Source organism: Saccostrea echinata, unplaced genomic scaffold (genome assembly GCF_033153115.1).
Source record: "Saccostrea echinata isolate AGI-Se365-2 ecotype Australia unplaced genomic scaffold, CSIRO_AGI_Sech_v1 ptg000043l, whole genome shotgun sequence".
Taxonomy (NCBI): Eukaryota; Metazoa; Mollusca; class Bivalvia; order Ostreida; family Ostreidae; genus Saccostrea; species Saccostrea echinata.
The window spans coordinates 2,498,659-2,514,600 of record NW_026889792.1 but is presented as its reverse complement, the minus strand read 5'-3'; the positions used below and the strand labels follow the sequence as shown (position 1 = coordinate 2,514,600).

Here is a 15,942-nt window from a genome sequence, read left to right as displayed (position 1 = left end):
CGTTTTGGTATATTGCCATTTAGTGATATCACCTATTCGAATAAGTGATATCACTTATTCGAAAAGGTGATATTACATTTTCGAATTGATTTTATCAACTATTGGAAATGAATAGGTGATATCACCTATTCGAATAAGTGATATCACCTATTCGTCTTGAATTGGTGATATCACCAAGGATCTATATACTATACTTAGTATATAGGTCCCTAATATCACCAATTCAAATCAAAAGGTGATATCACCGATTCGAATGGATGGTATCGCCAATTGAATAGGTAATATCGCCTATTCGAATAGGTGATATCACTTCATGGCAGTAAATACCAAATTTGCCCCTCATCCATGTATATTTGACTTAATTTGACCCAAACCAAAGCCAAGTAAATGATTAGACTTGGAAGATTTTGTTTGAAATTAATTTTTAAAGTTAATTTCCGATGTATCTGATTGATATAAATTGCTGAAAATGGACAGCATCTCAACAAAAAGCCCGGAATTTTAATTACTGTTAGCATTATTCATGTTTTAATCATTTTAAAATTCGGATATTTTACTAAATTAGACCCCAATGCCAATACCCTTTGTGCAAGCTTTGATAATGATAATAAATAACTTAAAATTTTTATCATTATTATTTTATAAATGCAACAAATGACCTGTTTCATTTGGATATATATCAACTAGGCCTATGTTGATTTTTTTTCTTCCAGAAGCTGAAATATTACTTTCTTTCCTGACAGCAAAACAAGATAATGACTTTTTAAAAGGAGATTTAATAAACACATTTTTTTCTCTTTATCCTCTTTCGGAACTTCGCATATTTACATATACCTATTAGATTTCTAAAACTTCACATGGTATAATTTACGAATATTTTCTTAATGGCTTACTTATTTTAGACAGAAGCAGAAGAGTTCCACAACAACGTAAACAACTCGCGGCTTGCCAGCACTTGTTTGTTGTTCATTTTGCTGATAAGATTTGGATATTCCTGCACACACACTTAAGCAATGGTAATATAAATCACATTTAATAAAATGTTTTGAATATAAATTCCGATTACGAACGGTTTACGAAGAAGAACCTTTAGGCATTTAAAACAATGTGCTTTCGAATTTCCTCTAAATTTTTTGGTCATTTTTACCAATGCAGGTAATGGATTTGAAATGTCAAAATGATCATATTTAATATTCTTTATTTTATAAGCAGATAGAAAAAGAACCAAGTTGAGGAAAAGTACGAAAAATAGAATGACCTCCAAATTTAGAGGCGATAAACAGTAAGTATTACATTTTTACCCATATTACTTTCGTTTACATCGATCATTAGCATCATCGCATGAAAGAAATGCTCCAATGAAGAATTGAGGAGTGAATGATGCAGTGCAGTACTGATGTAAATGTTACTATAAAGCAATAGAGACATCTGCAAATACTAAAAATTTTAGAGTTACACATAATATGAACTCAATTGACATAAGTTTTAAATGGATCAATACTTTGGCTTATGAGTTATCTGCCTTAGTTGGTGTAATGACCATTTTTCTCATTATATACTTGGTAACTTACCTGTAAATATTTTAAACCTTCAAATACTTTTGGACAATTTTGTACCCTTCCAGTATTGCCATAGTATGGGGCATCAAAGAAAACATACTGAGCATATACATACAGATTTAATTTGTAAGATACTGCCCCATAAAGTTCTTAATTATTAGGTGAACTGCGTTCGCCCCAACGGTCGCACCGTCCACATATTATGATAGAGAGAAAATAGTTGGTCATGCTATTTGACCCCAGACTGACTGAGAAAGGGAAATAAGTCTTAAAAGCTTGTAAATGTTAAAGTCTATTTCTCAGTTTACAGTTGTTGCGTAAAGAGAATAGAAAACTCCATGGTGATGTAGAGGGGCTAGAGAGTGCCCTAATTCTCCATCAGAGATTCCAGGATGAAGAAGACAATGGGGTCCGGGGCCTACTCAGGTACACAAGCTTTACCTCATTAAGATAACAGGTGTGCAGAGCATACTCAGGTTAAAAACAAGCTGCATCTCATTAAAATAACAGGTGCCCAGGGCAGACTCAAGTAAAAACAAGCTACATGTCAATAAAACAACAGGTGCCCAAGGCATACTCAGATAAAAACAAGCTACACGTCAGGTGCCCAGGGCACACTCAAGTGAAAACAAGCTACATGTCAATAAAAAAACAGGTGCCCAGGGCAGACTCCAGTAAAGAAATTACACATCATTTAAAAAAAAAAAAATCAAAAACAGGGCTCTGGATCCTACTCAGGTTATTAGATTAATTGTAATTTTCAAGAAGCAGTCTCTTACATATCATTAAATTCACCAAGTGGTAACATTTCTAGTGAATAGAATTTTGTAAAGAATAGTAATATTTTATCTCTACTATTGACAACAGCTACACAACTGATTTAAAAAATGGAAGTAATTGAGCAACATGTTTGTTTTGTGTGAATTAGATTTTTAGTTCTAATGGTCTGAGAGACCAGAAGAGCTTATGCAATAGTATGGTGTCTGTCATCTATTTGTCAGTCCGCCTGTCTGTTTGTCTGTATGTAAACAATTTTTCAAAATGCTACTCCTCCTACAGTTTTGGTCTGATTTCAGTATAACTTGGCACACAAGTAGACTACATTAATATACATAATTCTTTTATTGGTTTTTGATTTCGATTCACATTGTTGGCATGGTTACTAAAACTAGAAATTTCCATGAAATACTTTCAAAATGCTACTCCTCCTATAGTTTTTGTCTGATTTCAATATAACTTGGCACACAATAGACTACACTAAGATATATAATTCTATTTATCAGTTTTTGATTTTGATAAACTGTGTTGCAATGTTTACTGAAAATAGAAATTTCTGTGAAATACATTCAAAACGCTACTCCTCCTGTAGTTTTGGTTTGATTTTAATATAACTTTGCATGCAAGTACACTACACTGAGATACATAATTCTCTTTATGTTTTTTTTTACACTTTGATGAAAGGTGTTGCCATGGTTACTAAAAAATTCTGTGAAACACTTTCAGTACGCTACTCCTCCTACAGTTTTAGTCTGATTGCAATTAATCTTGCCACAAAAAGAAACCAAGGATCATTATTCTATTTATTGCTGTCTCATAGTTTGAAGTACAAACCTGTAGAGCTACAGTCTCATCAGAGAATTCTGTTTTTTTTTTTTATAGGAAAGAAATAGGAGGTTCAAGATGGGAGCATGGTGGTGTTGGAAAAATGAACAGCTACAGAGGTGTAAGAGACCTCAATAAACAGAACTCTGAGCAGAAGAATGCTGGACTTCTAAATGCCAAAAAAACTGGAAGTCTAAAACCACAGCAGAAAGGCACCGGCACTAAGAATCAAGATATCGAAAGTAAGCAGCTACATAAGACATATAGTGTCACAGATAAAACCTCAGAAAAAATCCTATCATCTCCGCTTAATGGTGAAAAGCCAAGGGAGCAAACTCTGACTAACTGTAAGGAAAGGAAGAGCAAGAAGCAACACAGGGGAGAGAGACAGACAGCCTTAAACATGGAAACCTTTACTGTTGACAAAATGTCAGCCATGAAAGCCAAGGTTTTAGAGAAGGCAAGCTCCAAGGTCATCTGGAGAAAGAAAGGCTCAAAAACAGATAACACAGAGAGTGAATCCAAGTCAGATATTCCAGAAACTGATGGTAAATCCAATTCAAATGTAAAGAAAGATGTCAAAGAGAGTGAATTAAAAATAGTGGCTGGTAATGTCAGTAAAGAAGGTAACATCAAAAATACAGCAGGCAGGGACTTGTTAGCTCAGAAAGGAAATGTTAAACCTTTAAAGGAATTGCAAACAGAAGTTAAGAAAGAATCCCCAAAGCAAACCAACAGAATAGACCCTGAACTGCTCAGCAAAAGCCAGAAATCTACAGCAGAAATGTCAAGTGTTCATCACAGGCTGGACCCTGTACAGCACAGTAGAGGTGGGAAATCCACCACAGAAATGTCCAGTGTTCATCACACAGAATCTGTCCTCAAAGAATCAAACTCACATCCCTCAAATTCTAGTCAAAGTCGTTCACAAACTGTGTCACACTCAAATGAGAAGATCAGTAGTTTGAGTTTGAGCAAAGTGAAATGTGATTCTAGTGTCTATTTATGGTTAAGGAGACTTGCACTTCTGGAGGAAGAAAAATATGTTGACATGTTTGCAAGAAATGAAATAGATATGAGTGTATTGATAACACTGGACGAAAGCCAACTGGAGAAAATGGGCGTTCTTGCACTGGGAGCAATGAAGAAACTTTTAGTAGGAATTGAAGAATTAAAATCTCAAGAGAAAAAATATGAAGTGGATGTCCAAGAAAAAACTGAGATAAAAAGTCCTAAGACAAAAAACACAGACAATATGAGTTGTAAGGTATCTGATGTGCCTAAAAAATGTAAGAGTGAAATAAAGAGTCCCAAAAGTGTAGAGGCTGTCAGTGTGAGAGAGTCTTCAAAGTTCGGAACATCTGACAAATTAAGAGACGATAAAGATGGTTATCAAGAGCAAGCATCTGTTAAAGGCAGTGTGTCTGTGAAGAGGTCCCATAGCGTTATGTCACAAACTTACACCAAAAAAGAGGCTCAGCAAATGTTGGGCAGTGAATCTCGTAGAAATTTACAGAAAATGGAGAGGTCAAGTGGAAGACCGAGGGATGGTTCACTGACCAGGTCAAAACCAAATAGGGGGGTTCTGATAGGGGACAGACCACAGAGTGCCAAAGTTATAAACAGGAAACAAAATTCTGGACCCAACCTTCCTAGGGCAAAGTCTGCCAGTGTAACTAATAAGAGGGCAGCAGAATTAACAAATAAAAAGGCAGAGGAAGGTAAGAAACAGGTTAAATATGATTTTCCGCATATTCTAAAGTATCTTTTGTGAGCATGTTAATCAAAGCTGTGTTTTTTTATAACTTGGATTTTAGGTATCAAAGCAGCCATGAAGAGAAGCCGAGACAGACAGGAGTCACCAGAAGCTAAGTTGTTAAAGGAGCAAAACAAGTCTAACAGGGATGAAATGGCAGCCAGGCACCTGGAGAGGGAAAAGAAAAGGGTACAGTTAAAATATAAGGAAAACATGTAGTATAAAGGAAGACAAGCTGATGTTTTTTAAAATGATACTTACAAATACATAAATTATATTGTTTTATTAAAAAAAGTAAGTTGGTCTTTCAAGGTACCAGTATTCATAATTTTACCCCATCATAGAAGTCCAGAGAAATACAATGTATTAACAAGGTTTCACTTTTTAAAATTTTTTGCTCTCCTGAGCTGAAAGCCCAAGTGAACTTTTCTGATCACATTTTGTCCGTGTCCGTCTGTCTGTCCTTCTGTAAAATTTTCATATTTTCAACTTCTTCTGAAGAACTAATGAATTAATTTCAACCAAACTTACCACAAAGGACCACACTCTTTTTCAGGAGGAGATAATTTAAGAATTAGTGAAAATTCAATGGCATATTAATGTTTCAAAAATCTATTTTCTCAAGAACCACTGAGCCAGAAAAAATGAAACTTATGCAAAGGCTTCATTACATAGTGTAGATACAAGCTTGTTCAAATGATAACCCTCTGAGAATAGGAGGGGCCTCAATGGGCATGATAAGCCATATTGATTTGGAAGCACCTTCTTGGAGTGTAGATTCAAGTTTGTTCAAATCATGACCCTTAGAGGCATGATGGGGCCACAATAGGCTATCAAAGTTTTATATAGGTTTTATAGGGGAAAAAATCTGCTAAAGAAGAACGACAGGGACATAGTGACTCAGGTGAGTGTTGTGGACCATGGGCCTCTTGTATCTGTTTCAGAGGGAAGAATCACTTGAGATGAGGAAATTTGAAGATGAGAAGAAAGAGAAAGAAGAAGAGACAACAGAGGATGAGGACACACTAGAGGATCTGGTCAAGGTCATTAACTATAGCAACACAGTCAGGTCAAATCAGGGTAAGGTGCCATTTTTATAAATTTATAAATTTAGAAATAGCTTATATCAGTTATAAGTGAGTAGTTAAACAATATGCTTATTTCAGCAGTGGAGGATTCTGCACATTTAGGTTCTGTGTTGCCCCAGAGGCAGCCCCTTTATCGACCCAACCCTTCCAAACCACCCCTAAGACAAAGCATGGCAATTTCAGCCAGTTCATACCTTCATCATGACAACCAAAGTAAGAATTTACAATATAGCTCTTCTGATTTGCTCTTTCTCTATACATGAAGGTAGCCTGTATTTGAAAGTGCACATGTATATCTCTTTAGTTTAATAGAATAAATGATTTGAAAAAAATCGCTTTTTTATCCTTGTATAAACATTGCAATGGTACACCTTTGAATTCATAAGATTTCAATAAAAGTTAAGCACTGTATAAGTAAATGCAGAAATCCTGTACAGTCTTATTTAAATTTCTGATAATTCTATAACTACATGGCTGTATATCATTTACTGATAATTAAAAAAAGTACATGGTTGTTCATCATTTACTGATAATTGTATACATATATGGATGCATATCATATACTGATAGTGTATAAATACATGGTTGTATATCTTTACTGATCATTGTATAGATACATGTCTGTATATCTTTACTGATAATTCTGTAAATACATGGTTGTATATAATTTATCTGTAGGTGCTAGTTCTCACAGAAATATGTCCAGTAGGCATTCCTACAGTTCAAGGACAAACACAGTCAAGGACATTGAAAAACAGGTAGGCATTGTCCAAGACAGATAATTTAGCACATGGATATTTGAATCATGCCTGAAAACAAAATATTAAATCTTATATTATTTTGGTTCATAGACAAGCCAACAAATGTTTATACTCCTGTGTTTCAAATAGAACTTCATTATCCCTACAAAGCCTACAAATGTCTATATTCCTGTGTTTCAAATAGAACTTGGTTATCCCATCACCTTTTCAGATTAATACACTGACAAAGAAAGCCATGGCAGGGGACACAGTCACAATGGATTTAGTGAAAGATCTTCAAAAGCGATTAGATGAACTAGAAACTCAGATTAGGAGCCCATTGGACAGCTCAAGAAGACAAGGTCATAGGTCAAAGAGCAGAAATGTGGGCCAGGAATATGGGGATAATTCATATGGAGAGGTGGATGGAGGTCAGGGGTCAAGCAAACAAACTGGGTCAGGGTCATGGAGCAAAGAGGACCAGTTTGAAGAACTGACACAAGAGAGGAAGCAACATCGTAATGAGCTTCGACAGCTCCAAACTGAGCTGAGTCGAATCAGACAGACACATCCGATTCGTTCTGTGGAAATCAGTGTCAGGGATTTAGACTACGATGTGTCAGGTTGTACAATATAATTACTGACAGTAATAAGTGCACCGATTTTAATTATAAATTGGATTGCTTTTACACATTATTATTTCTCTTTCTGTAGATGTGATAGGAGAAGGTTCATTTTCCACAGTTTACCATGGTCTATATCAAGGCTCAGATGTAGCTATAAAACAGTTGAAGATTCCTCTCTCCCCTCAGGACTATAACTACTTTGCAGCAGAGGTAATTATTTGTTAATAGATAATAAGAATGAAACAAGACATATACACGTACAACCTACCTTTATCATCTACCTGTATCACCTTTTGAGTGTTTTACCTTTGTCAGGTGACCCTCCTGAAGGTGTATCACCTTTTGAGTGTTTTACCTTTGTCAGATGACCCTCCTGAAGGTGTATCACCTTTTGAGTGTTTTACCTTTGTCAGGTAAACCTGCTAAAGGTGTATCACTTTTTGAGTGTTTTACCTCTTTTTTGTCAGGTGAACCTCCTGAAGGACTTGAGACATCCCCGTGTGGTGCTGCTGATGGGGGTCTGTACCTCTGAACGAGTTCCTCTTATGGTATTGGAGTTTATGGCTAACGGGACACTTCATCAGAGGCTGCATGACTCAACCAGGTCTGTCACAATCATAGAAAATGGTATAAGATAGCACAAACAGTCACAATCATAGAAAACCAGTATAAGATAGCACAAACAGTCACAATCATAGAAAACCAGTATAAGATAGCACAAACAGTCAAAATTATAGAAAACCAGTATAAGATAGCACAAACAGTCATAGAAAACCAGTATAAGATAGCACAAAAAGTCATAATTATAGAAAACAAGTATTAGATAACACAAACAGTCATAGAAAACCAGTATAAGATAGCACAAACAGTCACAATTATAGAAAATGGTATAAGATAGCACAAACAGTCATAATCATAGAAAACAAGTATAAGATAGCACAAACAGTCATAGAAAACCGGTTTAGATAGCACAAACAGTCGATCATAGAAAACTGGTATAAGATAGCACAAACAGTCACAATCATAGAAAACCAGTATAAGTTAGCACAGTCACAATAATAGAAAACCAGTATAAGATAGCACAAACAGTCACAATTATAGAAAACCAGTATAAGATAGCACAAACAGTCATAGAAAACCAGTATAAGATAGCACAAACAGTCATAATTATAGAAAACCAGTATAAGATAGCACAAACAGTCATATTTATAGAAAACCAGTATAAAATAGCACAAACAGTCACAGAAAACCAGTATAAGATAGCACAAACAGTCATAATAATAGAAAATCAATGTAAGATAGCACAAACAGTCACAATCATAGAAAATCAATATAGGATAGCACAAAAAGTCATAATCATAGAAAACCAGTGTAAGATAGCACAAACAACCACAATCGTAGAAAATGGTATAAGATAGCACAAACAGTCACAATCATAGAAAACCAATATAATTAGGGCTGGGTATCGGTGAGGAATTTCATATTGCGATATATTGCAATATTTGGAACCTTATTGTGATATGTATTGCATTATTTTTAATAACAGGTAAAATGCATTTTTCTTATAATTTTATTAACCTTCATTTATAAGCAGAGTGTATATAAAACTTTTATAAATACGTTGTAACAAAAAAGTTCTAGTTGATTTCACTACAGTTTGGCAACAAAATGCAACCATACAACAGAAACCTTTACCGTTAGGTACTGTTTGGCATGATTGAAAACGTTTCTGACTCATTAAATTTCATATTTTACTTTATAAATCTAAAGCCCAAGCATTTTGCCGGCATATTGGTACAGGAAAAACGTATCATAATACAATATTTTTTGTTAACGAATTGTAATATACTGGAATATCGATATTATTGTGCAGCCTTAAGTATAATATAGCACAGTCACAATCATAGAAAAGATACCATTGCACAAACAGTCACATTCATAGAAAAGATGGCACAAACAGAGCCCTGTGTTATCAACTTTTCCAGAACCTGAAACAGATTACCGTAGTAGGGATATAGTTATCACTCTTACTTGTCAGGATCAGACAACCATTTATTACACATAGACTAGGAGAAGTGGTTTGCAATAAAGCGAGTGAGATGAAAAAATATAGTTGAGTTACAGGAACTTGTCCATGCTATAATATATGATTCACATTTAGAAGAGTCCTTGTACATGTATATACTGAATATTGTAAACATATTATTTTGTATTTAATAAACTTATGATTTATTTTTGTTAATTGGGTTTGAGGGTGAGTTGCAGTTTGAATATCCAGTACATACTGGCACGATTACTTGTATATGTCATTCCATTTTGAAGTCTACTTATCAATGCTTACACTAACAGCCCCCCTCTGGATCATGCTGAGTTTTTTCGCTATGCTCACGACATCGCCCTGGGTATGAACTATCTTCATCAACACAAGCCCTCAGTCCTACATCTAGATCTCAAGTCAATGAATGTGTTACTGTGTGGAGACAACAGGGCAAAGATTGCAGACTTTGGATTCTCAAAATTCAGGTGCATTGATTATACAGTATTTTTCCCCCATCAGGAGTTAAAGTGTCATTGCGTGTCATTAAAATTTTCATATGTTGAGAACATGTCAGACTCTATAATAAAACCATGTGCATAGGCAAAAATATGCCCAGAATCTATCATATAATCAGCTTGATCATTCCCTGAACATTTGACTTAATACTTAGATTGAATAATGTCTTAATGATTACAGAATTGATTTCTGAATGTTTTTTTAATTGGTACATTGAAGACATGAAGCAGATCAGAGGGCCAGTAAAACCTCCAAATGTAAGCCAGTCCAGGGCTCCCCCTGCTGGATGGCTCCAGAACTACTGGAGACAGGGGACATAACTACAAAGGCTGACGTCTACAGCTTTGCAATTGTCTTGTGGGAAATGTTGACCAGGAAACAGCCATATGAAGGCTGTTCTGTATATCAGGTAAACATTTATCATCAATCAATTAATTCCAAGAAAATCCAAACATTAAATCCAGATAATAAATCAAGATTTGTAAACATGGAAATTACTATGGGTCTTTATATATATGTTTACCAAGGTATATACATTGTAAAGGAGCTATTATACAAGGATGATATATTCATGGAAGTTTTCTTGCATCTCTAGTGTATTTTCTATGTTTACATTACCCACTGCACTTATCTAAGAATAAGAATAACCATTCCAGTTATAAAAGATATACTTGTATGAAAAGTATGAAAAATATTTTTAACTATGGAAGGTACATGAAATAAAAACTATAATGATGTGATACATAGATTCTGGAGAAGGTTCGTACAAACAAGAGACCAGATATCCCAGAGTGTTGTCCTGCACAGCTGGCCAGCTTCATCAAGAAATGCTGGGATCCTCTCCCGACGAGGAGACCTCCATTCAGGGTATTGTGTTAAATCATGGTGTTAGGGCTACAGAATCACTTCTTCATTTCAGTGTTATTGTGAATGATGAGTCTTTAGATATTAAGGAAAATTCTAGTTAAATATTTAATATCCATAATTTCTAAGCATTTTTAGGGTACTGTTGGTTTGAAATTGATATGTTTGACTATCTTCTTGAATTTTTGACTCTAGGACATCCTGGTTAAACTGGACAATATGACCTTCCCCCCAGATTGGCAGGCGCTATTTAAGGAGGCAGGAATTCCCCCTGTGGCTTTAGAAGATGTCCAGTCAGCACGCACCATTATCAGTCTAGTCAGCAACACCCTGGATACAGAAAACGTACGCACACTTGTTCAGGATATTCGAGTGTCACATGACAGTCATGTGCCAACAACAGAATGTCTTACCCTGTGTATCCCTGATGACAGCCCCACTCCTCGTCCAAGATCAAGTCTGGATTCTGACACTTCAGATGAGAGTTTCATATTTCCTGATGCCTTAACTGAAAATAAATTGGGTATTCCATCTCCAAAGCCTGATCAGGGAGTGAATAGTAGTGTTGATTTAAGTCTGAATCTTAAGGCTCTGGAAAGTGAGAGCTCTCCTGCAATACCTGAACCAGCTAAAACCATGGAAAAGAATTCAAAGAACAATTCAAAATCACCAACAGAGAAACAGGAAACAGCTTCTCCAAAATTCAGTGTCAGCAGGCTTTCCTTAGACTGTGAAACTCTAGAAAAACAAAAAGATAAACTAAGAGCCTCAACTGACAGAAATTCTGCTAGAAGACAAAATCCAACAGAAAAGACTCCAGAAAATGTGTCAGAAAAGAAGAGGGTTAATAATGAAGAAAGATCTGCCAAAACTCCAAAGCCAACTCCAAGATCATCAAAAAGTGCTACACATTGTTCACTTCAGGATGAACTTAAGCTTAGACTTGGTAGTGGAGATACACTGAAATCAAGCACCCACCAGACACAAGTGACAAACAAATCTAATTCTAGTCCAAAAGAGAAGGACAGTGGTTTATCACCAATACGTGACCCCAAAACAAAAGTATCAGAGACTCTGAAGACCTCCCCAGAAGCTGGTGTGTGTACAATGTCGAGTGTTGCAATTGAGGAAGAGAGTGAGGATATTCCTGAGGAGATTGAGGAGGCAGACAGCATTGATGAGGATAGTTTAGAGGAAATGCCAATGAGGGACAGCCTGGAAACAGACCGAGGACTATTAAAAAATGAATCTAATTCCTTCACAGTGGTAGCAGACACCAACATGAAAGGGAATGGTTCAGTCAGCAAAAGCAAAAATGGATCAATCTTAGATGAACTTAACTCCAAGTTTTATGATGCAAAGAAGGTGAAAGTGATAGGGGAACAGACTGGTGCCCCTTTGTCCTTGGGAACAGCCAGGCAGAGTATTGAGGCATGGGTTGATGAAAAAGAACGAATTGATAGTGCTAGAAGTGACCGCTCCAGAAAAAGAACACCCCCTTCACAAACGATGCCACCCCCTATATTGATCCCAGAAAACCCACCACCACCACCTCCCCCTCCTCCACCCCCACCTTTTCCTGTCCAGAATTTACCAGGACCATCTCCCTCCTCACAGACAGGATTCTCAGTTGTCTCCCCTTCACAATCCCCCCTAAAAGCTACATTTCCTTCGTCCACCTCCCCACACCGTAAGCAGCCTTCAAAATCTGAGACACAGCTCAGAACTAAATTCAATTCTGAAAACACTAGATTTATGTTGAAATCCGTTGAACTGCGAGAACAGAGGGAAATGCTTCAGCCAACAGATGAACCCCATCCTTATCAACTGCAAGATCTGAGCCAAGTCAGCAAGGGCACAATATCATCTATAGCAGAAATCCTCAAACAGGTAAATATCTCAATCAGTTAGCAAGGGCACTATATCATCTATAGCAGAATTACTTAAACAGGTAAATATCTCAACCACTTAATTAGCAAGGGCACTATATCATCTATAGCAGAAATACTTAAACAAGTAAATATCTCAACCACTTAATTAGCAAGGGCACTATATCATCTATAGCAGAAATCCTCAAACAGGTAAATATCTCAACCAGTTAGCAAGGGCACGACGTCATCTATAGCAGAAATAAACAGGTAAATATCTCAACCAGTCAGCAAGGGCACCATATCATCTATAGCAGACATACTCAAACAGACAATGTCCCAGTCAATATATCATCTATAGCAGATATTCCAAACAGGTAATATCTCAGTCAAAGCAGGCACTTGATTGCTTCCGGGCAAGAGATTTTGTCTCTTATAAATACAGATAAAGGCATTATATGCATGCTCATCAAGTATCTGTCAATATTCAATTCAAATGTAATGCATGAATTAGCATATGGGCCAAAGGATCAAGTATTTTCTTCATTATTTGTCTTGATGATGAAAAGTTAGTTAAGCATTTTTCCCGAGTAGCAAGTAAATGTTGTACTTTAAAATATTTACATTTGTAAATGTTTTCCCTTGTATAGCACTTTTTGAACAATAAGACATATTTAAGTTTGTATTAAAGGTTCATAAACCTTCTGCTAATTCATACAAAATGTTGCTTTAACTTTAAATTGATTTTCTGAAAAAAATGTGTTTTATAAGTAAAATACAAGCAATTCTATCATGGCTTGCAGGGCAAAATTAAACAAAAAAACATATCAACTTTACAAATCTATAAAGGAATAATGGACATTTATGTCAATAAGAGTTATCTGTCTTATCAGAGTATCAATGAACCTTAAACAGGTTCATCACATGACCATAAATTCTTTGTTAAGTCTTAAATGATTGAGTTAATTTCACAGTGACATCATAAGTGGTCGACGTGTTCAGCACATTCAATTTATACCGTTGAGGCTTGAAAAAAATCATTTTATAGGTTTAAAACTATAGTACACAAATATTTGCTATAAATCCATCACAAATGTAAATATATGTAATAAGGTATCATTTTTAAACATTTATTGGGATATAAATACGAGTTGGTAAGCCCTTTGGCTTTATGGGATTTGACCAAGTGACCAACCCTTATTTACATCCCGAAAAGTTTTAAAATGATACCTAATATTTTTATAAATAAGCTTACTTTTCTGAAGTTTACATATTAATTTAAAATTATAGATTGTGTTTACTCTTTTTATTTAGGCTGTTTCCAGTAGAAGAGTAGCAATGAAGGAAGACACACATAGTCCCACCCACTCTGTGGCTAGTAGCTGGTCTTTTGTGGATGATTGACAGCATTAAACGTACATAGCCCCACCCACTCTGTGGCCAGAAGTTGTCTTTTTTGGATGGTTGATGACATCAGCATTACATTGCCAGCTTAGAATATGCTCTCATCACTTAAACACTTTTAAATGTAGAAATACTGTACACATATAAAAGATCATATGCAATGTACATGTGTTTCTTAGATTTTTTTTTTTTTTAATATCAATAATTTAATTAAATAGTTTGCTTGCATGAATAATATAAATCTAGAATGTGTACCAATATCACCTTGATTAAATCCTAAAATGCCTTATCAGTTGCCAGTATCTCATCATCAAATGTCAGTGCTTATAAAATGTCTACACAAGAACTGTGTGATACAGCAAGTCAGCAAACACTTTGTAAAGTGCTAATATAAATGTATTATTGTGTGTGTTATTAAAATGCGTATATCTGATCAGCCTTTTTTAATATGCCTCTCATTGTGTTAAGCCTTACTTAAGTCACTCTGGTAGCATACTGCTATCTATACATGTATTGGTCTGTTATAATTTTTTGTCTATTGGTCATAAATTTGTGAGAATTTTCAGCTTCTGCTTTGAACTAGCTAAAACAATATTGACAAATTATATTGTTTTATGTAAACTGGTACAAAACTATGAATTTCAAGCCCCTCCCCCTTTTACATGGTTAAGAAAATGAAAATGCATTCAATGCTCTCAAGTCATACACCGGTTGCTTATGACCTAGAGTCTGTCACAGAATAGATCTAGGTCAAGGTCAATGGGAGTAAAATATGAGTATTATAATAAGTAACAAGAAAACATTAAAAGCTTGTTGACAAGAAAAAAAATTATATTTTTTGTTTAAGCAGAGACACTTCAGGAATTTGTACCTGACAGACATGACTAGTTTATTTTTTAACTCTAGGTACTTTGTTGACTTTTGAGGCCTATGAGTCTCATCTCCACTTGACATTTATATTACAAAAGAGCAACTTGAAAGTTGAGAATGTATAATACCATAGTTTATATTTATGCCCACAAACCAACTAATAGGCTCAGATAGAATTTCAATTTATATGACTAATTTTATATTAATAGCTTTCAAATTGTATTTTTGATATCAATTTCTATTGTAGAGCATGATATCACGTAATTATATTCCTGACTGTTAATTATATGAGTATGTCCCATTATGATTTTTTTTTTAGGACTTATGCATGTATATGTATTTGTCTAGTTTTTATTAATTATTTATTTAAGAACATATTCTCCACAAATCCATCCTTAGCCGCTATTATTAAGCTCAGGGTTGTGTATGCATTGCCTGCCCACTGTTTACAGTTCACAACATTATCACTGTTATTAATCAGAATTATAGTAGTAGAAAGTGAAATGTTTCTCTATTATTTATACCAAAAATATACATAAAAGTAGTATGTATATGTACATGTAGACATACTGTATATCAGATAAGTAATAAATATTCTGTAAAGATTTCCTATGTAATTTAAGTAAAGCATTTTTTTAGCACCGCGAGATACTTCAGTTTGACAATACATGTACTAAAACATTTTAACAGTTAACTGGGATGAAAGTACTGAAAAGTGCAGTTTTTAAAAATAAATTATGTACTGATATATGCTAGAGACCAGTCTTTATTCATTTACTGTAATTTTAACTGTTGTGACGAATATTTTTACACTGTAAGTTTGTATGTTCAACTTGTAATAATGCTAGTATTTAAATATACAGTATTTGTGTAATGAGACCAATAATTTTTATTTTATTAAAAAAGTGTTTTAAATTTCTATTATTTGGTACACCTGTTCACTTTTATAAATTTCTGATTTTTGAAAATTCCACTGTGATAGTTTTTATAATCTTACACAAAACACATTGA

General features: G+C 34.9%; 1 protein-coding gene across 1 annotated transcript; it reads left to right on the top strand.

Moving 5' to 3' along the window:
* The first annotated feature begins 931 nt into the window (after positions 1-931).
* On the top strand, positions 932-14,194 carry LOC133201348 (uncharacterized). Its single transcript, XM_061337158.1, has 16 exons — positions 932-1,016; positions 1,210-1,282; positions 1,863-1,985; positions 3,219-4,882; positions 4,979-5,106; positions 5,862-5,997; positions 6,087-6,218; positions 6,684-6,763; positions 6,978-7,368; positions 7,460-7,581; positions 7,839-7,975; positions 9,721-9,894; positions 10,145-10,334; positions 10,673-10,792; positions 10,985-12,679; positions 13,972-14,194. The coding sequence occupies exons 2-16, from the start codon at positions 1,254-1,256 to the stop codon at positions 14,059-14,061; spliced, it is 5,211 nt and encodes a 1,736-aa protein (XP_061193142.1). The 5' UTR covers positions 932-1,016; positions 1,210-1,253; the 3' UTR covers positions 14,062-14,194.
* Positions 14,195-15,942: the final 1,748 nt, after the last annotated feature.

Excerpts from the sequence above, each read along its gene's own strand:
- LOC133201348 (XM_061337158.1), top strand. The coding sequence starts at position 1,254 with ATGACCTCCAAATTTAGAGGCGATAAACA. Across the intron at positions 1,986-3,218 it reads GGGGTCCGGGGCCTACTCAG|GAAAGAAATAGGAGGTTCAA; the intron begins GTACACAAGCTT and ends TTTTTTTTATAG. Across the intron at positions 5,107-5,861 it reads TGGAGAGGGAAAAGAAAAGG|AGGGAAGAATCACTTGAGAT; the intron begins GTACAGTTAAAA and ends TATCTGTTTCAG.